Source organism: Mesocricetus auratus, unplaced genomic scaffold, assembly GCF_017639785.1.
Source record: "Mesocricetus auratus isolate SY011 unplaced genomic scaffold, BCM_Maur_2.0 Super-Scaffold_100013, whole genome shotgun sequence".
NCBI classification, from domain to species: Eukaryota; Metazoa; Chordata; class Mammalia; order Rodentia; family Cricetidae; genus Mesocricetus; species Mesocricetus auratus.
The window spans coordinates 43,219,426-43,246,920 of NW_024429196.1; the positions used below are offsets into that span (position 1 = coordinate 43,219,426).

The window sequence follows — 27,495 nt, forward strand, 5'->3', positions numbered from 1 at the left end:
GGCAGTTACTTCAAGGTTTAATGGTAAATAGTTCACAACCAGGCTTACTCACAGGGCTGCTAAGAAGATTTTTCAGTTATTTGCCTTGTGCATTTTTCCACGGACCTGTGGCATAGCATGACTTAGTCCAGAAGAAATTAATCCAGTTGAGAAAGAGAGTCCAAAATGGAAGCCACAGCCTCTTCATGAGCTGTCATGGGAAGTGATATACTTTATGATGTCTACTGTATTTACAAGTCAACAGAGAAGGTTGAAGGGCTTGTACAGTGATATGACTATTTATAGATAGCAGTCATTAGCATCCCTCTGAGAGGCTGTCTACATATTAAAAATGGTCATGGAAATTAGCATATTTGTCAGTTGAATACCAACTAAATCAATTGCAACTGTTGTGAAGAAACATCAATTTTCAAAAAGTAATAAAGTATAATTTAAGCACACTGATTCTTACCTTGTTTGTAAGAAAATTATGAAACATTTGGAGCATATTTTTGAAGTTTAATTGATTATTATATTGTTAATAACGACAAGCTTTTTTTGATTTTTCGAGACAGGGTTTCTCTGTGGCTTTGGAGGCTGTCCTGGAACTCGCTCTGTAGACTAGGCTGGTCTCAAACTCACAGAGATCCGCCTGCCTCTGCCTCCAGAGTGCTGGGATTAAAGGCGTGTGCCACCAATGCCCGGCAATAACGACAAGTTTTATGGGCAAAAATAAGCAATACTTATATCTTGATTTAATAATGGATTTAATAGTAAAGCAGGAGATAAACATTGACCAATAAGATTTCAAGTGTGTGGAATTTTGGTCTTATGTTAATATTACTTTTGCATCATTGTGACCAATACCCAATACAATAACTTAAGGGATGAAATGTTTATTTTGGTTCTTAGGTTAAGCAAATTCTCCATCATCTTTTGGCCCAATGCACTTGGGATGACAATTTGGGTGCAGGGGCACACAGCAAGGATGTGTCTTTCCTTATTAACAAACAAAAAGAGGAGGGCAGTAGTGCTATATCCTTGAGAAATCACACCCAGTAACCTAGTTCCTCCAGCTTGGTCCTATTGCCCCAAGTTTCCAGAATTTCAACAAATGGAGGCCAGGTCTCTTAGTATATAAGGTTTTTCAAAAGGAAATACTTCATATCTTAGCCATAATATCTTTTTCTGCCCCCCAAAAGTCTTTTCCCCCTATCACAATGCAAAATGTATCCTGCCCATCTTCAAGAAGTCCCAAAGTCTTCACAGCTCCAACAATGTTCAAAATCTCAAGTTAAAGGCTGACCAGATGGTTCAGTGAGTAAAGGTACATGATGTCAGACCTAACAAGCTGAGTTGGATCCCTGGAACCGATATGGTGGAAAAATAGAGCTGATTCCTACATGTGGTGTGTGTGTGTGTGTGTGTGTGTGTGTGTGTGTGTGTGTGTGTGTGTATGCACCCATGTGAGTGTGGGAGGGGCAAAAACATGTAACTGATGGAAGTCAGTTCTCTCCTTCTACCATGTAGGTTCTGAGGATCAAGCTCAGATGGTCAGACTTTGGAGCAGCACCTATACCTACTGAGCCATCTTTTCCAGCCCTTTTTAGGGTGTAGGTCATACTGACCTTGAACTTGTGATCCCCTTGCCTCTGACTATTCAACATATGCTGCTGAAGGCTTACAAAGTCAATATTCATTGTAATCTAAGTAAAAGCATCCAGGGAAAAAAACATGCCTTCACCTGAATGCTATACTGCCTTGGCATTTTATCCACCAAATTCATTAGTCTGTCATCTTTAAACAGTCCGGCATATAATTTCAAGATACAGACAGAATGGAGGCTTTGTCATAACTAGTACAGATGGCATCAGATGCAATTCCCAGGGAGTTCCTACTGTCACCTGAAACTTCATAGGCCTGTTCCTAAAAGCCAGTATCTCCAATAGCATTTTGGTCTTCCAAGCTCCCACAGAACCAGCCATTAAACTATACTTATAACATTTCAGACTCTCTCTAACCTACATTTTCCTAATTCTTCCGAAGTAGCATTTCAGAAACTCCATGACTATATTCTCCAGTTCTTCAAAATTCCACCCACAAATCAGTTCCAAAGGCTCAGAAAACCATATGGTCAGGCATAGAAACAACAATGAGTTTGTTTTCTGGAGGATTTACTTTAACTCATAGTTTGACACCATGCATTTGAGCAAAATATTATTGAAGAAGGAGGTATGTGGCAAAGAACCATCTTCATATGTGGTAATACAAGAAGCATAAATTGAGAGAGAAAGAACCTTTGATCTACTTCCTCTATGTGGGTTTTGCTTTCCAAAGATTCCAGAACACCAATATGGGGACAAAGCTTTCAATAAACAAGTTTTTTCAGTGTATGCTCCAATATCAATCAAATCATAACAGCCCTATCTTAAAATTGTATTCTAAATGATGTCACTGAATTAGAGAAGTAAGAACTACTACTTGAATCCTACATATTACATGTTCCTTTTTATCAAAGAATCCATGGGGAGGATTGTAAATATGTGACCCCAAAGTCAATGATTATTAAATACAGTTAGATTCCCTATACACACACCAAGTCCAAAATTCATTTGTATTAACTATTTTCACCTATTAGCCATTAGAGCATTGATTATAGTATTAATTAAATACAGTTTTCAAGGATGCATTATTGTAAGTGAAGTATAAGTACATGTTAGTTTCTATATAATATAAACAGAATCCAAGTTAGTTATTTTGATTCCTGTTATTGAGTGTGGCAGACACCAGTGGTCCTTTTATTATATGATGGTTCTTGGATGTGTAGGGTAGCTTGGAAAACCATAAAAAACTTTCCATGGCCTCAAAAATGTGTGCCCAAATAGTCTATTGGCAAGCTCAACCTGGGTCCAGTTTCTTGATGCCTTTTCCACTGTCTTTTACTGCTGTTGTACTGAAGGTTGATCAGGTGGTAACCTCTGCCTTCCAAGTCCCTACGGTGCCTTGATCAGAATGAATTACATTAATGCCCAGTCTCTTGGAAGAGATTCTTCTAACTCTCTTGACCACTCTACCCAAGCTAATGATCCCCTCATGAAACCAATATCAGCATGAAATAGTTAAGTTGAATAAATTAAGATTATTTAGAGCACTATTCAGCTGTAGAGTTCCCATCTATGGGTTCTCCAGAACTTGGTGGACAGGAATTGGGAGTGGGGGCAGTAAATACATTCAGAACAAAACTTGGTATAGTAAATGCCTCAGGAGTACTGGAAGAACCAGTAGGTATGCTTGACTGAAGTGAATACTGCATGAAATGGCAAAACGAAGGAATTGTGTGTTTAACTATTATAATGCTAAGAAATATAACATATTCTGTAATACATTTGGACCCTGTAAGCATTATTAAAGGAAAATGGAGGTGACTAGGGTTACGTTTTTTAGGAAAACAGTTCTGGCTAAGAAAAAATCTAAAAATTTGATGTTGAGGAACACAGAAAGAGCTCAGAGTTTTTTAAGATGTTAACAGCACCTCACCTATTCAATTGAAATATTTTTTATCAAGGCATTCTGTAAAGCAGCCACAAAAAACATAGGAAGGTCTAATGGATGATGCCACCTATGAAACACAACATATCCAGGCAGCAGAAGGTCGTTAAAGCAACACAGATTTCATTGTAAAGTATTAACTTAGAATTTTTTTCCTCTGCATAATTTTGAATGAAATATACTCTGAATACATGGTGGGGTAGAAAGCAGACAACTATGACTATAAGGAAGAAGAAACTCTTGATTTGGGCTCTGTAATCTTGATGGGCCCACATATCAGGCCAATAGTCTCTTATCAAACAAAGAATGACAGCCAGCTGTGTCAGAAAGAGGACCAGAACTGTTGTCATCATAATGACAATTGTAGAATAGTTTATGATGATGATACTCGTGCAGTTGAGAGATCTATGAAACTCAAAACAGCGTTGTTGTTCTGTGTAACTTGGATCTGTGCCATACTGTAAAAAAAATATTGGCAAAAAGATGAAGCTTCCTACTATCCAAATGATAATACTTAGAACCACAGCATGGAACTTTTGTAACTGTTGCATTTGGAGTTTCTTAAAATAGATGAGCAACCGAAGAGTGACAATGGCCACATAGAAAACAAAGGTAAGGTACATATGACCATATATGACACTACTAACCACTCTGCAGGTAAAAGATCCAAGCTTCCAGACTGATGACAGATAGTAGCTGAGGCGGAATGGCAGACTAATCAGGAGGAGGGAGTGCAGCACAATGATATTAATGATGATCGTGGCAATCGCTGATTGGCTATTCCTTTTGAAAATCATACGTGACATCATAACTGTTCCAATGGTGCCTCCAAATAAAACCACACTATAGGCTGTTATCAAAGTTGTCCTGCAGTAGGCATCACAGTGGTCTTGGTCTATCATTGAGACATTTGACACGATGGTTTCATTCATCATACCCATGGTTTGTCATGAAGAAATTAGATCATAAACTGCTAAATCAAAAGTTGTACAAATTATGATTGACATATTGAAACTATGATTCATGTACAAATATTGAACTTTTCAGTCCTTGAGGACTCTTTAAAAACATTGATATCATACAAAAGAAGTACTGTTAGAGATTGCATTCAGCAATTCAAACCAACTAGAGGACAAGAGTGAGTGAAATTAAATAAAAAATTTTGTTTGAATATAAAGTTAAGAACTGTGTCCCTAGGCATTCTACAAACAGATATGTTCATATGCACATGTAAGGACAAAAAATCTCTCAGTATTTGTAATAAATTGTGTGTGTTGTACATGTGTGCTCACACATGTGTGCATGTATACCTGTGTGGGGGTCAGTAACATCAAGTTGTCTTCCTCAATAACTCTCCAATTAATTTTTCAGACAGAGTTTCTCACTGAAACTTGAACTTTTTGGCTCAAATAGTCTGACTATCGGACTATCTGAATCTGTCTGTCTCTACAACCTTCCTTCTCCCATCTCCCAGTGCTGGAATTACAGACAAATGCCTCCATGCCTAGCTTTTACATGGGACCTGAGGATCTAGAGTCAGGTCTTCTTGCTTGCAGTGAGCCTCTCCTTGGCACATAAATAGAATTTAAAGGCAACATATTCATGTTACACAAAATAACCAAATTTAAATGAAATTGGCATTAGTAGAAACCCAGTGCCCCTTTCAGATCAGATTTATAAAGGCAACCCCTCAATTTCCAGGCAAATGGATTTATAGCAATGTAGTGAAAACCCACACAAATCATGTCCATAGCACACAAGGTATGTCAGGTGACATTAGAGATTGCTTTCTAGGAATGGGTTTTGAGCGAGAAGCTCCTTAGAACATGCCACACCCTGGACCTATTTCTTTTAAGCAGGGATTCTTTAATGTGTAGGTGTGTTAGGTTTTGGTGAAATTCTGTTGGAAGATGGTTTGCCTGATTGTTATTCAAGTTTTTCCAGTGTTAGAGTCTGAAGGGCAGATCGTGAAGTGGGCAATAAAATGGAGATGGCTTGCAGTCATCCAGCAAATACATGCAGTTCTGGACTGTATTTAGAGACTGAGAACCGGCCTTGAGTCACTGCAGCTTCAGGAGCTTTCACTGTGGAAAGAGGAAGGCTCTGGACTGTATTTAGAGACTGAGAGCCGGCCTTGAGTCACTGCAGCTTCAGGAGCTTTCACTGTGCAAAGAGGAAGGCTCTGGACTGTATTTAGAGACTGAGAGCCGGCCTTGAGTCACTGCAGCTTCAGGAGCTTTCACTGTGGAAAGAGGAAGGCTCTGGACTGTATTTAGAGACTGAGAGCCGGCCTTGAGTCACTGCAGCTTCAGGAGCTTTCACTGTGGAAAGAGGAAGGCTCTGCTGGCTGCTGGGGATGGTCACTTGGACATTCAGTGTGCTGATTTGCTTCAGATAACTTCATAATTTAAAAAAATCATGATTCTTTAACATTAAATCATAAGAGGCAGTTTTAGTTCTTGACTTTATTGTCACCATACATAATTAGGATATTTAAAACTGTCACTGCATCAACATGTATTTAACAAATATCTCACTTTTTAAAGTGACAATAATTTCTCAAGGCCTCTGTTCTAACATTATGAGACTTCAGGCCTTGGCAGCTCCAACTTCTTGCTATGGCTCTGAAGTTTGTTTTCATGTGCCTTTTGCCCACCTGGGGAGAGGTAGAGTAGAATTATCTGTGTGTGAGTGAGAAGTCATTCACATGCTAATTTAAACAGTTTGGAATTTTTTCTGCAAATATGACATTTTTCTTGGACAGAATAGCTGTATTTTAAAATGTGTTTGAATCTGTCATAGTTATTGTCCTCAAGATTCTATGTCAACTTAGAAACATTACAACTTCCATAACAATCTTGATACATAGCAATAAAATAAGCATTGTATAAAGTACATACATTCAAAATATATTTGCCTACCTTTATGTGAAACTGTATTTTATGCGATATTAAAATAAACAAATATAACACTAACTTAGTGTTTAAATGTTGGTCTTTTTCAAATCTAAGTACATGTGATTTAAGTTTGAAAATAATTTAAAGTAGCTATGAAATTCATTTGAATTTGAATTTTGAAATTAATTTGAAACTAACTAAGCCTAAATTATAGTGCGGTCCCACAGCATAAGTGCACATGTCCTAATGCAGAGGAGAGAACTTGGGAAAAGACAAATAACCCCTCCATTAAGCAGCTACTTTGCAATGAGACAGGTATTTAAACTTCCCTCTATATATTAAAAAATGAATAATTCTCCCTTCAAGAATTCATTTGGATTGCTTTTGTATAGAAAACTGAAATCAGGACATTTGTAAGAAAAGACTCAGAAAGACATGTACAGCCAGTAGAACCTAGACATAAAATAATCGATGTGTGGGTGTGTATGTATGAGAAGTCATGAAATTAGAAAAGAGTGTGTGACAATAGAGAAAGAGGTTTAAGAGAAAGGAAGAATAGAAACTATTACATTTAAAAGGTGGACAGTTTGGTAGAAGGGAGATGGGCAGACAATGGCGAGCAGATGGAGGAAGACACATGATTGAAAATGTAAGGAAATGTTACTTTGAGTACTAACTTAAAAATTAATGAACTGACAAAAGAACCTAACAGAATTTCTGATATCTTATAATTTTCTCCTCTAAACTGTACACAAAGATATTTAACATGACATACAAGACTTAGCCTGAATTTTAGTATTTCTCAGAAACATCTTGTATTTTCACTCAAAACTTTGCATTGTGACTACAACCCCATCATCCTTCAAAAGTCTATAATTAATTCTGGATACTTGTTTGTTCATTAAAACCAAGTACCAAAACATCTAGATACTTCTCCCACCAAAAACCAAACATAGCCATCAAAAGTGCTTACCTGCTCCTTTCCAGTTGTGACTGGTCCTGGTGGAAAAGCACCAGGCACTGTGGTCATCTGTTGGTCTACATCAAAGCAGGCAGTAAAAGCAGTTGCTGGGACGAAGACTACCCTAACACAGCAGTCGACAGACCCATGAGGAGGGTTGTGAATGGAGGGAATAGCTCAAGTATTACACTGAAGGCTTAAGAAGTCCAACAGCCAAGATGCAGAGTTGTGATAAATCATCTGAGCTCAAACGGACACTTATCTCTACAATGGGACAGATTCAAATGTGCTCCTCTGTGGAAAGCCTTTCCTTTTCAGTCCCAATGATTTACTTGCAAAATTAAAATGAAAACTGTATCAGGATCTTCCAGTGCAGTTTCTCATCCTGTTTTTGTATACTGCCCCAAAATGTTCAGTATTCAGAATGAGAAAGGTATGAGGAAACACTTTCTCTACAGTTTCCTCACTGGTGGTGTCCCTTCATGTTCCATTGCTCACAGGCTCCCTTCGCCCAAGTAGGCTGCAATTTGGACATGTGATTCTCTTGAAGACTGTCCTTCTGCTGCTGTAACTTCTACAGAGCGTTTGTTTCTTGTAAAGGTCCCATTTTCTTACACAAGCTGTCTCACCGTCTGTCTTAACCTCACAGTCACCTTTAGCTGTCCTAAGGCATCAAAACATAATGGAAAACAAGTGCGAATTTAATACCACAGAATGATAAAAGGAACCAACGCACCTTCAACAGTTGAAAGCAGAGCTGTTGGAGTCATAAAGATCAATGTTCAGTGGCAGAAACTGAAAACAACTAAAATGTTATTGACTATAATGCAAGACCATTATGGCCGACACTTGAGCATCAATGGAGACTATTTTCAAATTGTTTTAGAAAATATAAGCATCACCTGTACCTGTGGTATCTGCTGCCCAGTCATTCAACAGTCCTTATTACTTTGAAGATGTAAAATAATAGAATCTAACTGTAACAGACCCATTTGCTTAATTATTTAAATAAAACTTTAAACAAAAAACAAAATTTTGACTCTCACTAAGAAAGTAAAAATTTTATCAGCTCAACTCAACCAGGAAAAAAATCACATAGAAACAATATTCAACCAATTGCAAGCATCTCTTTTTAAATAAAAATTAATTCATAAAATACAAAATCTGGGTCACAGCCCAGATTTGAATGTATTAATCTGACAATCTTTATTTTCCAAATAAAATGTGTTTTTGGAATCTCTATGCTAAAATATGTTTCCATAGAAACGGTACTATATTTAGAGGTTGGAAAACTGGGAAATAGGTTTGATGCAACCAACAACAAAGAATAAAAATTAAGTAACTGCAACTGAAAACTCTGTACTGAACACCTCTTGTTATCAAAGCTAGCATTGATGTCTGCTAAATGTGCATATGCTCTGTCATTGCAGGAAGAATGCAGAGATCCCACACTGTCTCCACCCACAGGCAGAGTCTGCCTTTTCTCCATGCAGACATTATTACTCTTTAAAGAGAAGCAACAAATTCCTAAAAGGACATCTTCGAAGTGATTTAGTTCAGTATAATACAATCTTATTTAACAAACAAAGCCACTGAGACTCAAGAGCTGAGAACATTATCACAGGCTGCAGAACTAAAGTATGGTTCTTGTTCTAAACTATCATCCCTACTCCACAAGGATGCACATGTTAGGAGGATTTCTGTCTGCATAACAGTTACTTTCCACTGTTTATTTCTACATTTGAATTAACCTACATCCACTACGAAGAAAGAAATGGTTTTTTGACATCTTAATACATTATGCATTTTTCTTGAATTTTGTCAGATTAACTTTTCTGGTAGCCTCTATTCCCATTCATTGACTCCTTCTTCCTCCCAAATAGTCCTTACTGTTACTACATGCACTCACATACACACACACACTCCCTCCACACACACAGTGTTTATTCAAAAAGAGACATTTTGAATCTATCATATTTCTCACAGCCTGATGATTTAGAATCCCATTCATATTCTAAAACTGACATGAATTTATCTTAATTACCAAAACACTATTGTGTATGTAACACATTTCTTCATCATTCATCTGTTGGTGGGCATGGAGGCCGGTTCAACCTCCTGGCTATTGTGAACACTGAAGCTGTAAACAAGGTTGTGGAAGCATCTCTGTAGCATGATGGTGTGGATCCCTTCCAGTGTATGCTTGGAGTGGTATGTCTGGGTCACATGGTAGTTGTATTTCTAGCTTTTTGAGGGACCTCCACATGGATTCCCATGGTGGCTGCACCAGATCTGAGGGTCCTTTTCCCTCAGCATCCCTGCTAGCATTTACTGCTCTTTGTCCTCTTTAGGACTGTGGAAAGTTTGAGATAATCTATGAACCTTGGTTTTGGAATAGAATTAAAGTTTTAAATGGATTCAATCCCATAGATTTAAAATTCTCATTTTAAAGACTTCCTTATTTTTATTCACAAATGTCTACACGTGTAAATCCACATGGTTGTGAATATGTATGGATGCCAGAAGAGAGTTCTGGATCCCCTGAAGCTGGAGTTACAGGCGGTTTTAAGTCACCTGACACGGATATTAAGAATTAAAAGTCATGCCCTCAGGAATTGCAGTATGTCCACTTAACTACCGAACCATCTCCCCAGCCCTCCAAATTCTGTTGAAGTGTTTATCCTCACCTCATGGGTTAAAGTCTGACATGGACTATCAGAAGACAAAGTCAATACATCTCATCAGGTACACGCATAAAGCAGATGTCTCTAGTGGGGTGGCTCTGTACCCTCCTATGGAAGATGTCTTTTGAGATGTCCCTAGATAGGTTGTCTCTGCTCCAGAAAGAATATGATAGAAATTGCCTGCCATTGTTATAGTTGATAAACTGCTGCTGGGAAAAGTCTTTGGGAAATTGGCAGCAAAATCAGAATCTAACCTCTCTCAAACATATTTACATCTACTTTGGGAAGTTGTTTGAAAAGCCATTGTTGGTGTGTGATCAGAAATGCCCAGAGAAGAGGTCATCCTGGATTCTGGATGCAGTGTGGGAGACTTCAAGCAATCTCCATGCTGGCACATGTGTTCTTAGTTTCTGTCCATTTACTTCTCTCCAAGAGTATGTGCATATCCACTCTGCCTCATGCTCTCAGGGGCAGAAACAAATTTTATGCTAGAAAGATAGGAGATCTGGAATGAGAAGAATAAAGACAAATTACTCCTCTTCTCTCTGCAGAAGAAAGCTGGAGGAAACCCAATGTCCCGCTAACACCTCCTCCCAGGGAATATGCTCCAGGCTAGAACTTTTTAGTATCCTTAGCAGTCAATCAAAGTATATTTTTAAAAGGCATATTCTTTGGCTGATTTTCTAGTACATAGAGATAATACATACTCGGTATTTTTACACTTGATAATATATATTTATTGCTTTCAAATAATTAAACCACAGTTGACACACAAAGTCTTTGGTAGTTGTGAGTCGTGGATACTCATCTTTAAATATGTGCATATGCCCAGTCTACTCTGCCCTTTGGTGGGTATCACATGAAGAGATTTCAGGACCAGGTGGAAACTGGGAAAAACTGCCTGTACCAAACATGCCTACATTTAAATAATGGCTCCACTGCCAGAGGTCTCATAGAGTGCCCTGGTCTCCAAACTGACACCCATATTCAGGGGGCCTAGTTTGAACCTGTGCTGGTTCACCAACTGTCAGACTGGGGTCTGTGTGCTCAGGACACCTGTTTCTGTGGGTTTCCCCAGCATGGTCTTGGCCCCTTTGCTCATCACTCCTCCCTCTCTACAACTTGATTCCAGAGTTCATCTTAGTGTTTAGCTGTGGATCTCTGCTTCTGCTTCCATCAGCTAGTGGATGAAGACTCTAGGATGGCATTTAAGGTAGTCATCAATCTCATATAGAGGAAGGGCATTTAAGGTAGCCTTTCCACTAATGCTTAGTTTCTTAATTAGGGTCATCCTTGTGGATCCCTGGACATTTCCCTACTGCCAGATTTCTCTTCAAACCTATAATGGCTCCCTCTATTCAGGTATCTCTTTTCTTGCTTTCTTTCTCTATTTTTCCCTCCCCTCCATCTTCCTCATCCCTTATGTTCTCCTCTGCCCCCTTCCTCCTAACTCCCCCCTCCCTCGGTCCCGTGCTCCCAGATTGCTTAGGAGATCTTGTCTCTTTCCTCTTATCCATGTGTTGATATATGTCTCTCTTAGGGTACTCCTTGCTTCCTAGCATCTCTGGGGTTATGGATTGTAGGCTGGTTATCCTTTGCTCTATGTCTAATATCCACTTATGAATGAGTACATACAGTGCTTTTCTTTCTGTGTTTGGATTGCCTCAGTCAGGATTGTTTCTTTTCTTTTTTTTAAATAGGAATATTTATTTTTGTTTTTTAAGTTAAATTAGAAACATGCATACTTCAAATGTCAATCCCAGCTCCCTCCACCAGTCCCACCCCACCCCCCCCATCCCAGCCCAGTCCCTACATTATTCCCCAGGGAGGATGAGACCCTCCTTGGAGGGATCTCCAGAGTCTGTCATTTCATCCAGGGCAGGACCTAGGCCCTTCCCCTTGTTTCCAGGCTGAGAGAGCATCCCTCCATGTGGAGTGGGCTCCCAAAGTTCATTTGTATACCATGGTGAACACTAATCTACTACCCAAGGCCCCAGAGATTTCTGAGGCCTCCTCACTTATACATTTATGGAGATTGGGTCAGTGCCCTGTTGGCCCCTTAGCCATCAGTCTGGGGTTCAAGAGCTCCCCCCTTGTCCAGTCAGTTGTCTCTGTGGGTTTCACTAGCATGGTCTTGACCCCTTTACTCATCACTTCACCATCTCTGTCACTGTGTCCCAGGGGGTCGGTTCAGTGTTTAGCTGTGAGTATCTGTCTCTGCTTCTATCAGTCACTGGATGAAGGTTCTAGGATGTCATATAAGGTAGTCATCAACCTTATCATCAGGTAGTGGCTATCAAAGTAATCTCTCCGCTATTACTTAGTTTTCCAGTTGGTGTTATCCCTGTAGATCTCTGGAAATCTCACTAGTGTCAGCTCTCTCCTCAAAGCTATAATGACTCCTACTATTATGGGATCTCTCATTATGATCTCCTCTATTCTTACCTCAACTCAACCTTCCTAATCCCCCATGTCTTCTTCTACCCTCCTCTAGCCCCCTCTCTTTTTCTGGGTTCCCTCTCCTCTTCCCACATGTTCCTAATCTGCTCAGGAGATCTTGCCTCTTTCCACTTCTCTGGGGTACAATGCATATCTCTTGAAAACCTCACTGTTTCCCAGACTCACTCCCCTGATACATGTCTAAAATCCATATATGAGTGAGTACATACCATGTTTGTCTTTTTGTGACTGGGTTACCTCACTCAGGATGGTTTCTTCTGGTGCCATCTGTTTGTCTGCAAATTTCAAGATTCCATTGCTTTTTTCCACTGTGTAGTACTCCATTGTGTAAATGTACCACATTTTCTATATCCACTCTTCAGTTGTGGAGCATCTAGGTTGATTCCAGGATCTAGCTATTAAAAATAATGCTGCTATGAACATAGTGAAACAGACATCCTTCTTGAGTATATGCCTAAGAGTGGAATTTCTGGGTCGTGTGGTAGACAGATTCCCATTTTAATAAGGAAACATCATACTTATTTCCAAAGTGGCTGTACAAGTTTGCACTCCCACCAACAATGGAGGAGTGTTTCCCTTTCTCCACATCCTCTCCAGCATAAGCTGTCATTGGTGTCCTTGATTTTAGACATTCTGACAGTAGTAAGATTATATCTCAGGGTTGTTGTGATTTGCATTTCCCTAATAGCTAAGGATGTTGAGCACTTTCTTAAGTGTCTCTCAGCCATGTTAGACTCCTCTATTGAGAATTCTCTATTTAGTTCAGTCTTCCACTTTTTAATTGGGTCCTTTGGTGTTTTGGAGAATAGCTTCTTGAGTTCTTTGTAAATTTTGGAGATCAGCCCTCTGTCAGATGTGGGGTTAGTGAATATCTTTTCCTAATCTGTGGGTTGCCTTTATGTCTTGCTGACTGTGTCCTTTGCCTTACAGAAGCTACTCAGTTTCAGCAGGTCCCATTTATTAATTGTTGATCTCAGTTTGTGCTAATGGTGTTATGTTCAGGAAGCAGTCTCCTGTACCAATTCGTTCAAGGGTAACTCCCACTTTCTCTTCTAACAGGTTCAGTGTGGCTGGATTTATGTTGAGGTCTTTGATCTATTTGTACTTAAGTTTTGTACATGGTGATAGACATGGATCTATCTGCAGTCTTCTACATGCCAATATCTGGTTATGCCAGCACCATTTGTTGGAAGATTCTATCTTTTTTCCATAATTTTAGGTTCTTTGTAGAAAATAAGCTGTTCATAGGTTGGTGGATTAATCTCAGAGTGTTCAATTCGATTCACTGGTCTACCTGTCTATTTTTGTGCCAATACCAAGCTGTTTTCAGGACTACAGCTCTATAATAGGGCTTGAAGTCAGGAATGGTGATGCCTCCAGATATTGCTTTGTTGAGCAGGGTTGTCTTGTCTCTCCTGGGACTTTTGTTTTGCCATATAAAGTTGAGAGTTGTTCTTTCAAGGTCTGTGAAGAATTATGCTGGGATTTTGATGGGGATTGCATTGAGTCTGTAGATTGCTTTTGGCAGGATTGCCATTTTTACTACATTGATCCTACCTATCCAAGTGCATGGGAGACCTTTCCAATTTCTGGTGTCTTCTTTAATTGAGTCTTTCTTTAAAGACTCAAAGTTCTTTTGATACAGGGCTTTCACTTGTTTGGCTAGCATTACCCCAAGGTATTTTATCTTGTGTGTGGCAATTGTAAAGTGTGATGTTTATCTGATTTCTTTCTCAGCCCCCTTATCTTCTGTATATAGTAGGGCTACTAATTTTCTTGAGTTGATCTTGTATCCTGCCACTTTGCTGAAGGTGTCAATCAGCTGTAAGAGTTCCCTGATAGAGTTCTTTGGGTCACTTATATAAACTATCATATCATCTGCAAATAGTCAAAGTTTTACCTCTTCCTTTCCAATTTGTATTCCCTTGATCTCCTTTTGTTGTCTTATTGCTCTCTAGCTAGAACTTATGAGTACAATATTGAAGAGGTACGGAGAGAGTGGATAGCCTTGTCTTGTTCCTGATTTTAGCAGAATTTTGTTGAGTTTCTGTCCATTTAGTTTGATGTTGGCTGTTTTTTTTGCTGTATATATCTTTTATCATATTTAGGTATGTTCCTGTTATCGCAGATCTCTCCAAGACCTTTACCATGAAGGGGTATTGGATTATGTCAAAGGCCTTTTCAGTATGTAGTGAGATGATCATGTAATTTTTGTTCCTCAACTTGTTTATATGGTGGATTACACTGATAGATTTTCATATGTTGAAAGATCCCTGCATCCCTAGAATGAAGCCTACTTGATCATGGTGGATGAGTTTTCTGGGATCCGATTTGCCAGTATTTTATTGAGTATTTTTGCATCAATGTTCATGAGGGAAATTGGTCTGAAGTTCTCTTTCTTAGTTGTGTCTTTGTGTGGCATGGGTATCAACGTTTTTGAAGCCTCGTAAAAATAGTTTGGCAAAGACCCTTCTGCTTCTATTGCATGGTATCAGCTGTTCTTTGAATTTCTGGTAAAATTCTGCACTGAAGCCTCTGGCCCTGGACTTTTTTGGTTGGGAGACTTTTGATGACTGCTTCTATTTCCTTAGGTGTTACAGGTCTATTTAAATTGCTTATCTGTTCTTGGTTTAATTTTGGCAGGTGAAATCTATCCAGGAAGTCATCTATTTCCTTCAAAATTTCGATTTTTGTGGAGTACAGGTTTTCAAAGTGTGCCCTGATCATTCTCTGGACTGTCTCAGTGTCGTTGTTATGTCTCCCTTTTCATTTCTGATTTTGTTAATTTGCATATTCACATTCTGCTGTTTGGTTAGTTTGGATAAAAGTTTGTCTATCTTGATAATTTTCTCAATGAACCAAATCTTTATTACATTGATTCTTTGTAATATTTTCCTAGTTTATGCTTTATTGATTTCAGCCCTCAATTTGATTATTTCCTGGTATCTACTCCTCCTAGGTGAGTTTGCTTCTTTGTGTTCTAGTTCTTTCAGTTGTGCTGTTAACTCTCTAGTGTAACTATTCTCCAGTTTCTTTATGCGGGCACTTAATGCTTTGAACTTTACTCTTAGCAATGCTTTCAAAGTGTCCCGTAAGTTTGGATATGTTGTATTTTCATTCTCATTGAATTCTAGGAAGTCTTTAATTTCTTTTTTTATTTCTTCTTTGACCCAGGAGTGGTGCAATAGCATATTATTCAGTTTCCATGAGTTTGTAGGGTTCCTGCAGCTTGTGTTGTCAAACTCAAACTTTAAAGCATGGTGGTCTGATAAGATACATGGAATTATTCCAATTTTTTATACCTGTTGAGGTTTGCTATGTCATTAAGTATGTGGTCAATTTTTGAAAAGCTTCCATGTGGCACTGAGAAGAAGGTATACTCTTTTGTGTTTGGATGGAATGTTCTATAGATGTCTGTCAAACCCAATTGGGTCATAACTTCTATTAGTTCCTTTGTTTCTTTGTTAAGTTTCTGTCTTGTTGTCCTGTCTAGTGGTGACAGTGGGGTGTTGAAGTCTCCCACTATAAGTATGTGAGGTTTAATGTGTGGTTGAGTTTTAGTAATGTTTCTTTTACGAATGTGGATGCCTTTGTATTTGGGGCAAAGATGTTCAGAATCGAGACTTCATCTTGATGGATTTTTCCTGTGATGAATATGAAATGACCTCCTTCATCTCTTTTGATTGATTTCAGTTTAAAGTCTAGTTTGTTAGATATTAGGATTGCTACCCCTGTTTGTTTCTTGGGACCATTTGATTGGAAAATCTTTTCCCAACCCTTAACTCTGAGGTAATGTCTGTCTTTGAGGCTGAGGCATGTTTCTTGTGTGCAGCAGAAGGATGGGTTCTGTCTTTGAATCCATCCTGTCAGCCTGTGCCTTTTTATGGGTGAATTAAGACCATTAATATGAGGGATATTAATGACCTTTGATTGCTTGTTCTCATTTGTTTTGGAATGGTTGTTCTTGGTGGAATTGTATGTGGATTTCCATCCCTTTTCTCTTTTGGCTGTTGGTAAAATGAGATTATCTATTTCCTATGTTTTCCTGGCTATAGTTAACTTCCTTGTACTGGAGTTTCCCTTCCAGAACTTTCTGTAGGGCTGGGTTAATGGATATGTATTGTTAAAATCTGGTTTTGTCATGGAATATCTTATTTTCTACATCTATAGTGATTGGAAGCTTTGCTGTGTATAGTAGTCTAGGCTAGCATCCGTGGTCTCTTAGTGTTGATAGAATATCTATCCAGGACCTTCTGGCTTTCCGAGTTTCCATGGAGAAGTCAGATGTAATTCTTATAGGTTTTCCTTAGCTGCTCTAGGTATTCTTTCTTTATTTTTTATCCTTGGGGTCTTGATTATTAAGTGATGAAGGGACTTTTTTGTGATCCACTCTATTTGGTATTCTGTAAGCTTCTTGTACCTTCATTGGCATGTCTTTCTTTAGGTTGGGAACGTTTTCTTCTATGATTTTGTTCAAAATGTTTTCTGTCCCTTTGAGTTGGGTTTCTTTACCCTCTTCTATACCTGTTATTCTTAGCTTTGGTCTTTTCACGGTGTCCCGTATTTCCTGAACATTTGTGTTAGGGATTTGTTGGACATAAGATTTTCTTTGATTGATGAATCTATTTCTCCTAGTGTGTCTTCTACACCTGAGATCCTCTCTTCCATCTCTTGTATTCTGTATGCTTGCATCTGTAGTACTTGACCATTTCCCCCCAGTTTTTCTATTTCCAGCATTCCTTCAGACTGTGTTTTTTGTCTCCATCTCAGCTCTCAACCCTTGCAGTGTTTTAATTGTTTCTTGTAATTTTTGTTTCGTGTTTTCTTCCCTTTCTTGCATTTGTTAGATTTTTTGGTTTGTTTTTTCTTCTACTTCCTGCATTTTATGATTAGTTTTTTCTTCCATTTCTTTAAGGGTTTTTCTCATATCCTCTTTGAGGGACTCTATCATTTTCATGAAGATGTTTTTAAGGTCATTCTCTTCTGCTTCATCCGCATTGGGGTGTTTAGGTCTTACTGGTGTAGAATCTCTAGACTTCAGTGGTGTCATATTTGTTTTTCTGTTGCTGAGTGTGTTCTTATATTGCCTCTTCCCCATCACTTCTTCCAGTGGGTGTAGAAAGAGTCTCTTCCTCACCTGGTGTGTAGGTGACCAGGGTTCCCTTTTGGTGGGTGTAAGCAAATACAATATTCTCTGTCCTCTGCCCTCTGCCCTGAGTGTGGGCAGAAGTGGACCAGCTCTCTGTCAGGCTCCCGGTCACTTGGTCATCTGTCCGGGGGGAAGGGGGGGTCTATCTGGATGCAGTCCCCAAGCCAGGGGATCCGAGACAGCCAGGATGGTTTCTTCTAGTTCCATTCATTTGCCTATGAATTTCAATATTCCATTGTCTTTTTGTTTTTGCTTTTGTTTTATTGCTGAGTAGTACTCCACTGTGTAAATGTACCACATTTTCTCCATCCATTCTTCAATTGAGGGGCATCTAGATTGCTTCCTGGGTCTGGGTATTACAAATAATGCTGCTAATTTCCAACGTGGCTGTACAAGTTTGCACTCCCACCAATCTCAAGTCTGAACATTTATGCCCCAAATACAAAGGCACCCACATTAGTAAAAGAAACATTACTAAAACTCAAATCACACATAAAATCCCACACACTTATACGGGGAGACTTCAACACTCCACGCTTGCTCACCACTTGACAGGAGCATCAGACAGAAACTTAAAAACAAGGGAACTAGCTGAAGTTTTGACCCAATTTGGTTTAACAGACATCTATAGAACATTCCATCCAAAGACAAAAGAATATTCCTTTTTCTCAGCACCATATGGAACCTTCTCTAAAATCAACCAAATACTCAGAAATATAGAAAACCTCAACAGATACAAAAATTGGATTAACCCCCTGTATTTTATCATATCACCATGGTTTAAAATTAGAAACAACAACATAAATTGCAGAAACTCTACAACCTCATGGAAATTGAACAATGCTCAATTGCATCACTTCTAGGTCAAGGAAGAAATAAGAAAGAAATTAAAACTTTCTAGAATTCAATGAAAATGAATGCACAACATACCCAAACATATGGGACACATTGAAAGCAGTGCTAAAAGGAAAATAAATATATTTTTAAATTTTTGTCTCTGTGTATGTGTGTGTATGGTATATGTACACATGATCTGAGTGCATATTCATGTGTGAGCATAGATGTGCATATTCCATGGAAGTCAAAGGACAACCTCTGGTGTTGACCCTCAATTTCTACCTTTTTGAGAAAGGGTCTCTGTTATTGCTGTTAGCTACTGTGTAAGGCGGTCAGCTGTCCAAAAGGCTTTAGGGTGCCTCATGTCACTACCTTCCATCTCAGTTGGCATATGATCTGGTAATTTGGACTCAGCCCCTCACATTTGTGTGATGAGTGAATTTTAAGTAGAGCGAGAGAGATTTGAGATTAGACCCGAAGAAAAACTTTGCTGAAAGAAAGAGATAAGGCCTTGATCACAGGATTATATGTCATCCCTTGATTTTCCTGCCCCTGGAGTAGACTCATATCTTTATGCATTGCACCCCTCATACCTGCTTGGAGAGGTGTTTTTTATCTATTCTGCATATTAGGTTGTCCCTTGTCATTTAGGTCACTGGTGTTACTTTCTTGGAGACCCCCTCTCTGACTGTCACAATGTTGTGAGACTGCTTGGGTCTCTGTTAAACTGCCTTGTTCAATTTCTTTATGTATGATTTCCACTTGCAGCTTTATTATCTACTTATCATAGTTACCACCCAGTTCCTCATCTCCTAAAATAGTTTATCCTCAGTCTCTCTGTGGACTTGGCCTGAGTCAGTGTCAAAGTTTTGAGAATTAGAAATTTCTGTTTTATTCACAACTCTCTAAAGATACATTTCACAGGACCTTAGCATACTGCTTATTGTTTCCCAGTGCTCATCACAGAGTTCCAATATTAATTCAATAATTTAAATGAATATATAACTACATATGCTCTTATAGAGTGGGTATGAAATGATCTTTTTGGTGGTGATTTAATAATTTCCTACTTCATTCTTACAACTGTTATGTAGCTAGAGTTTAATGTAAAGGTTGGACATAGTCTAAAAGAGGCTCTACCATACCAAAGTTTTTCATTTTTTCTTTTATTATCTTTTTATTGAAAAAATTAAGACTATATTTTGATCATGTTTTCCCCTCCCTGGAATTTTCTCCCATCTTCCCCACATTCCTATTCAACCAGTTTTATGTTCTTAATTTCCTCATGTTACAGAATGAAACTGAGCCAGGAGGGGCACCCTGAGTCAAGCGAACACAGAGGGCCTGGCTTGGAAGTTAGCAAGTTCATCCTTCTTTACTAATGCTGCTGCCAGAAGTAATGATCTCAAAGCCACTATAGCAATGGTTGCTCCATATTCCAAAAGAGCTTTTCTTTTTTGGAGGTTACTGTATCTCTTAACATCTTGGAAGCATCCCAGAGCATGAACATTTTTAGTAAATAAGGAAACATTTTGTTCAGAGAGATGTTTATGCTTCTTTTCAATTTCAGATCCTTTTTCCCCATATATTTTTATTTAACTTTTTATGCATGTCACTTTCAGTTCCCTGTCCCTTCCATCCTCCCCCACCCCAATCCTCCCAACCCATCACTCCCACTCCAACCCCCTCCTATCCCCAGGTAGGGGGCCTCCATGAGGGATTTTCAGGGTCTGTCAATTATAACTACTTTATATAACATCCTAGAACTCTTATCCAATGGCTGATGGAGGCAGAGGCAGACACCCACAGTTGTGAATTGAACTCCTGGAACCCAGTTGCAAAGAAGAGTGATGAACAAAGGAATCAAGATTGGGCTGGCAAACCCATAGTGGCAGCTGACCTAAACAAGGTAGAACACATGGACCCCAGACTAATGGCTGAGGGGCCAGCATGGGACTGATCCAGACACCTCCCACCTAACCTGGGTGATAGAGAGGAGGCCTTGGCAATCAATTTTAGATCCTTACATGTTCTATGAGAATCATTTTGGAGCCTTAGGTCTCATATATAAAAAGCAGCTCATCTCCTAATATGACTGTCTGATGTTCTTAGCTCCCTTTCTCTTTTATTCTACTCTGTTATGAAAGGAACATATTATTTCCTCAGAGTACAGCATGGGAGATGAATGGGCACTTTGGTTAAGACATGAGATATAGCTCAGATCAAAAGATTAAACCCAACAGTTGCCTGAGATGCTAATGATCTTAAGATTTTTACCATTTTGAGGGAGTTCAGTTAAACTGTGATTCACAATGTATCTGATTAATGTGGCAAAGGAGACTTGGGCGAAAGTCACAGAACCTTTTAAGGGGTATAATAATACTCAGAAGAGTCTAGAATGCAAACATGTGTACCTCTAGCAGTGCTTAGAAAAAAATCACTCTCCAAAAGTAACATTTTCCACCTTTTATTATGCTTATGAATCATTTGGGATCTTACTGAGATGGAGGCTCTGACTCAGCAGTTCTGGGTCCTGAGCTCCTGTATCTCTAATTTACACCCAAGAGACATGTAAAATACTTACCGCTCCACGGAGTACTACACCTTGTGTAGTAAGAGTGCACCTCACTGTGCATATAGTAACCATTTGCACACTTATCTATTTCGAACAATCAATTAAAACATAACAATTCACTTCTGAAGTCACACCAGCCACATTTCAAGTATTCTCTCAAAGCAAAAGTACAACTTTTTGAAGATTTACTTATTTTTCTGCATATGAGTGTTTTATCTTAGTATGTACATCATATTTGTACTAGCATGTGTAGGAACTAGAAGAAGGCATTGGATATTGTTGTGGCATATTTGATCACATTGTCAGCCCCAAGACTGCATCAATAAAATCAGCCTTGGGTGGGGGAAGAGTCATCAATTAGTTGACAAGAATTAGTCATAGACAGTATGGAGAAACCAGGCAGACTGATACAGAGACACACAGGAAGGAATTTGAAGTTTCAAGGTCTTTTTGGTTTGGGATAGCTGGGGAGATGCTCTTCTGCTGGGGGATCTCTGGCCAAAAAGTTAGGTCATCTGGTTGTTTCTCAGTCTGTCTGAGATAGCAGGTTTTCAGCCCAAATCTGACTCCTGAGTCTTTATTGGTAAACGGAATGACAGAGACTTAGTTAAAAACATTTGGTGGCAGTGACGAAACCCATGAAGGCTTTCAGAAATCATATCAGACTGCAGCCTGAGTGTCAGGGCACTGACTGCAGGCCTCAGGCAGCAAATGGTAACTAAAATATCAGTAGATTCAGGTGTAGTCACAAAGTCAATGGAAAAATAACACCTTAAGCATAATTTTTAAGAGATTTAATTATTTTTATTTTCCGTGTATGAGTGTTTTGTCTGAGTATGTGCACCACGTTTGTGCTAGTGCTTATGGAAACCAGAAGGTGGCATTGGATACATTGTAACAAAGGTCACAGGTGGCCACCAACTGTAGAAAACCTAGGTCTTCTGCAGGAGCAGCAAGGGCTCTTAACTACTGAACCATCTATCTCTTTAGCCTCCCAAACACAATGTAGTAAATGATTCCTAGTTCAATTATTTCCCTTCACAAACTTTGTAACAATTAGGACTTTAAGAGACTTAGAGTATCCAAAGAAAGGGGGATTTCAAGATGGATGTAATCAACACAGAGCATTTGCTGAGATGAAACAAAATAAATTATTTTTAAAATTGTCCATTAACAATAGAGATGTACTCAAAGTACACAAGTCATGGAAGCTAGAAAAAGATAGGCTTACATGAGGATTTTAAGATGGAAGCTTTAAGCTTTTTGCTTATTTATATGATAGAACTAAAAAAAATGCTTGTCATGGGGATTAGTGAGGGCTATCCAATCAAAATGGGCTCTGTAGTGGTGACCTACTTTTCACATTGATAGTTCAAAGAACTCAAAGAAATATCCTTATCCATTAAGGATTCCATTTCCAATCCTGCAGGTCCTGAGATTTTAGAGAAATCTCACAGTTCCTTCTATCTAAGTAGAAAAATAATTACCGTGTCTTGATTATAACAGCGACTTCAGAACTCCAGGTTCTTTCTCAGGCTTCAGATGGAATGAAGAAGAATTTCACTAATCACATTTAACTCAAAATTTCACAAGTCCCTTTAAAAATAATCTTATTTTCAAGGAAAGATCAATCCCTATAGGATTTTGCTAGTCCAAACCGGACACCTTGTTCAGAGTGTTAAAAGATGTTTTAATTAAGTGCACAGTCCAGCATCCTTTCCAAGGAAACCAAAATCACATCATTTGTTCTTTTATTAGTAAATGAAAAAGCACAGAAAAGCTGATAGTCCTTAGTGATGAGCAGGATGGATCACATTCCCCCATTGCTGCAGCATGAAAGCCCACTCAAGAAAGCTGGCATCATCACAGGGAGACAGGGGTTAATTTCCCTAGGACAATGTGCTGCCTCCGACATTCTTAGAACATTACTTTCTACATGGCTCCAAATTCCTACCAGACCATTGTGTCACTGGTTATGCAATGGACAGTTTGACATGCCACTTGAATTGAACGCTTGAGGCAAGTGGGACAACTAGAGTTTGAGCTCAGATAGATACTGTGTGACATTGCACACAACCCAGAATCTTTTAGCTCTTTTATTTTAAAAACAAGCAGTGCATAATCTTGTTTCCTGTGCTCAGGTTTCTTTTTCAAAGGAAGAAATATGAACCTGACAGGAACAACAAACATGTCATGACTTCCTGAGGTGATAAGATGGTGTTGCCCTCACTCATTCTCCAAGCCTTCTTTGAGTGCATAGCTAGTTGCTGTTTTCCCTTTAGGAATGAAGACATATCCTATGACTCAATGAAGGTTACAGTCCCTAGGGATTCCATAGCTAAGTTTGACTAGAGTAGGCACTAAGACAGAAAACAGAGGCTTAGGAAATAAACTCCATAAGATGCATTCTTCAGAAAGGACACACACACACACACACACACACACACACACACACACACAGAGAGAGAGAGAGAGAGACAGAGAGAGATAGAGACAGAGACAGAGTTAGTTCATTTTCATTTTTACACAAAAAGAAAAATAGGTAAGAGCCATAACATCAATGTCTATGTGGGCTGATAAAGAATGTGACACATATCCTCCATGTCAGAAAATCTAGTGAGAATTATGAATTCTATACTGAAAATGTATGCACATGAAGTATATTCAACATTTGACAAAAAATTTTTAGGAGACCCAAGGGCTTCTGAGGTTAAAGGCAGTGGGCTATTCTCCAAAAGAGTGACCCTTACCTGTCTGGTTTCCAGTGATGACTTTCTACTGGTTATGTAAAAGCACATAGTCACATAACTCCTTAGAAAACGTTGCTATCAAGGCTTTCAGTGGTGGGATTGGGACACCAGCCCACCCACAAAACCTTCAACCTACAACCTGTCCTGCCCGTAAGGTGTGCTGGGGCAATGGTGGTTCAGAACTTGTGGGGGTGACCAATCAATGACTGGTCTAACTTGAGGCCCATACCATGAGAGGGAACCCATGCCCAAAACTGCTTGGATAGCCAGGAACTGAAAACTGTATGGCCCAGAAATCTATGGTAGAGTCAAACATGACTAGCAAAAAAACAAAACAAGTCAATGAAATGATTCCTAATGATATACTGCTATGCTAATAGATGGATGCTTAACTCAATCATCATCAGAGTAGCTTCCTCTAGCAGCTTATGGAAGCAAACACAGAAACCTACAGCCAAATATTAGGCAGAGCTCAAGGAACCTTGAAGAGGGAGAGGAAGGATTGCAGGAGTTAGAAGATTGAAGAAGAACATAGTCCATAGAATGAACTAATAGTGCAAATAGATGCTCACAGAGACTGAAGCAAAAATCACGGAGCTTGCATGGTTCTGCATTAAGTCCTCTGCATGCATGCTGTGGTTGTTAGTGTGGAGTTTTTGTTTGACTCCTAAAAGTGGTATTTAGGGTGTCTCTGACTCTTTAGTCTGCTCTTGGGATCCTTTTCCTCCTACTGGGTTGTGTTGCCTAGTCTTTGTTTGTTTGTTTGTTTTTTTGTTTTTTACGAGACAGGGTTTCTCTGTATTGTTTTGGAGACTATCGATCCAGCCCGGCCTCGAACTCACAGAGATTCGCTTGCCTCTGCCTCCCGAGTGCTGGGATTAAAGGCGTGTGCCACCACTGCCCAGCTTGTGTTGCCTAGTCTTGATATAAGGGTTTATGCCTAGTTTTATTGAATCTTGTTATGCTGTGCTCAGTTGATATCTCTGGAAGTCCTGCTCTTTTCTGAAGGGAAACCTAGAAGCAATGGATATATGGGTAGAAGGGAGGTAGGGGGCAACTGTGAGGAGTGGAAGAATGGGAAACTGCAGTCAGAAGTATTGTGTGAGAGAAGAAAGAAAGAAGGAAAGAAAGAGAAAAGGAAGGGAGAGAAAGAAGTGGAGGGGGTAGGTGAGGGAGGAAGGAAGGAAGGAAGAAAGGAAGGAAGGAAGGGAAAGAGAGAAGGGAGGAGGGAGTAGTAAGAGGGAAGGAAGGAAACCTTGCCACCTAAACATTAAAAGTAATTGTATCACGTGATCACCAATTTTCTTTTTTTTTTTTTTTAATCATTTTTTATTTTAATTTTAAATAGCTTGTTTCACATGTCAATCCCAGTTCCCTCTCCCTCCCCTCCTCCCGCACTCCCCTTCCACCCTCCCTCCCACCCTATTGCCAAATCCCTCCACATAGGGGATGTCTAGAGTCTATCATTTCACTCTTGGTAGGGTCAAGGCACTCCCCTAAGAGTCCAGGCTGAGAGAGCATCTCTCTTTGTGCCATAGGCACATGAAGACAGATTGTATACCAGGGATAGACACTGATCCACAGCTTAGAGCCCCATAGGTTGCCCAGGCCTTCTCACTGACACTCACATTTGGGGGGTCCAGATCAGTCCCATTCTGGCCTCCCCACTGTCGGTCTGGGGTCCAAGAGCACTCCCCTGTTCAGATCAGCCGTCTCTGCTGGTTTTGCCAGCCCATTCCTTGCCAATTTGCTCATCACTCCTCTCTCTCTGTCACTGGGTTCCTTGGGTTCAGTTCAGTGCTTAGTTGTGTGTTTGCCTCTGCTTCCATCAGTCCCAGGATGAAGGCTCCCGGATAGTTATAGACATCAAGTTCATTATCAGGAATGGGCATTCGAGGTGGTCCTTCCACTATTGCTTAGCTTGCCAATTGATGTTATACCTTTAGATCACTCGAGGTCACTCTGGTGCCTGATCTGTCTTCGATCCTATGATTCCCTCTTCCCCCTATTTTACCCCCACCCCCTCAACTTCCTGTTCCCCCATGACCAACTCCCTTCCTCTTTACCCCCTCTACTCTTCCCAGGTCCCACTACCCCCCCCCTCGCCCTGTTCCCCATCCATTCAGAGGATCTTGTCTCCATCCTCTTCTCTTGGGTACTATGCATATATGCATATCTTTTAGGTTCTTTCCTGTTTCCCAGACTCTCTATGGCTACTGGAAAAATCAGTGTTTCATTCATCAACCAATAAGAGAAACACATATACAGAAGGACATTCCCCAACATCTCCTATTTTCTGTACAAATAAAAAGAAGGCTTTAACATTAACATAGTAAAATTATACATAACAAAGCAGTTATCAAGCAAGAACTATAGTTAATGGTATTTAGTCTATTAACATTTTGACAAAATTTAAAGAAAATATTTTATTATCCATCCTATCTTTGTGAGTCTAAAGCCTTATGTGTAACTTATCTTCTATCACAACTAAGGAAAACCATAGCCATAACTATCTGTCTTCAATTCCATCAAAGACCTCAGAAGGATAATATATAAACTCTATAATTGACAGAGACATCTCACTGCCTGGACAGTCACCCAAAGTTGCTCTGTACCATTGGGACATCCATCTTCAGCCCATAGGCCTGGAGTGTCTAGCAGACTTCTCAGAGAAGCAGGAAACTTGAAACTGCTCTGCCTGTATTGTCAGTCATTTTCTCTGTGTCCTGCAGAATGTCTGGCAGACTTTTCCGTGAAGCAGGAACCCCGAAGGACTGTCCCATCTTGTTTTGGCAATTTTAGCAGTCACTTTCCTGTGGGTCCTGCATGTCCAGTTTATACAACATGCAGTCAAACAGTCTAGGCAAGAGCAGTTTCTTGCCCAAATGGCTATTCTTGCCACATCGAAGGCAAACTCCATAACAAGTTTCTTTGATGCCCATCTTCCTCATTGATATAATTGGTATTGCCAGGAGCAGTTGTATCTCATTGTCATAGAAAATCCTAATAAACCATTTTAAATGACATATTCTATAGGTCTTTGAAATGTTTTGAAGAATACTTATTCATTTGAAATATACCTCAGTATATCTAGAAAACTTAACTAACATAACTATAAGTTTTACTATTATAGGTGACTATAATCTGTATTTAATTATACATTACATTTTTAAATGAGCTGAAGAAGAGAAATATACATACAACAAAATTGATCTTAAATTGGGATCAATAAACCAAAATCCATAACAATGCAAAGTATTCATTACTATGTCATATTTTTTCCTTTAGAAAGAGATTGGTTGTGATCATTAAACATTTATGACCAACCCCATTTAAGTGAAAACAAACATTTATAAACAATATTTGGGAGTCATTCTCTCTAAACCTCTTGCTGCTGTTTGGGACACTGTCAATACCATGGGGATCCTGGGAAAACCCAGAAACCTGGCAAAATCCTGGCTGTAGTAGTCTGAGGCTGCATCGTTTCAGCTGTTTTAGATGTTGGATCACCTGAGCCACTGCTTCAAGGGGTCTTGCTTGATCAAACCGTATTTGTCTGGAAGGAATCCACAGTTTTTCATTTTTTGTGGAAACAAAGGCAGAACTTCTTTTCCAAAGTAACCTGTCTTTAGACTTAATATTTTGAAGCCAAGG

General features: G+C 39.3%; 1 protein-coding gene across 2 annotated transcripts in view; it reads right to left on the reverse strand.

The window, feature by feature from the left end:
- The window catches only part of LOC101823730 (probable G-protein coupled receptor 141), a 36,230-nt gene continuing 8,735 nt past the window's right edge, over positions 1 to 27,495 (reverse strand). The window contains exons 2-3 of one of the 2 annotated variants that reach the window (XM_021228216.2): positions 7,399 to 8,050; positions 1 to 4,498 (exon numbers count right to left, since the gene is read on the reverse strand). In XM_021228216.2, the coding sequence (XP_021083875.1) occupies positions 3,582 to 4,469 (888 nt within the window). In that variant the 5' untranslated portion in view covers positions 4,470 to 4,498; positions 7,399 to 8,050 and the 3' untranslated portion in view covers positions 1 to 3,581. Of the gene's footprint in view, positions 4,502 to 7,398; positions 8,051 to 27,495 lie in introns of both variants that reach the window. The other variant, XM_021228215.2, reaches the window with a different exon arrangement.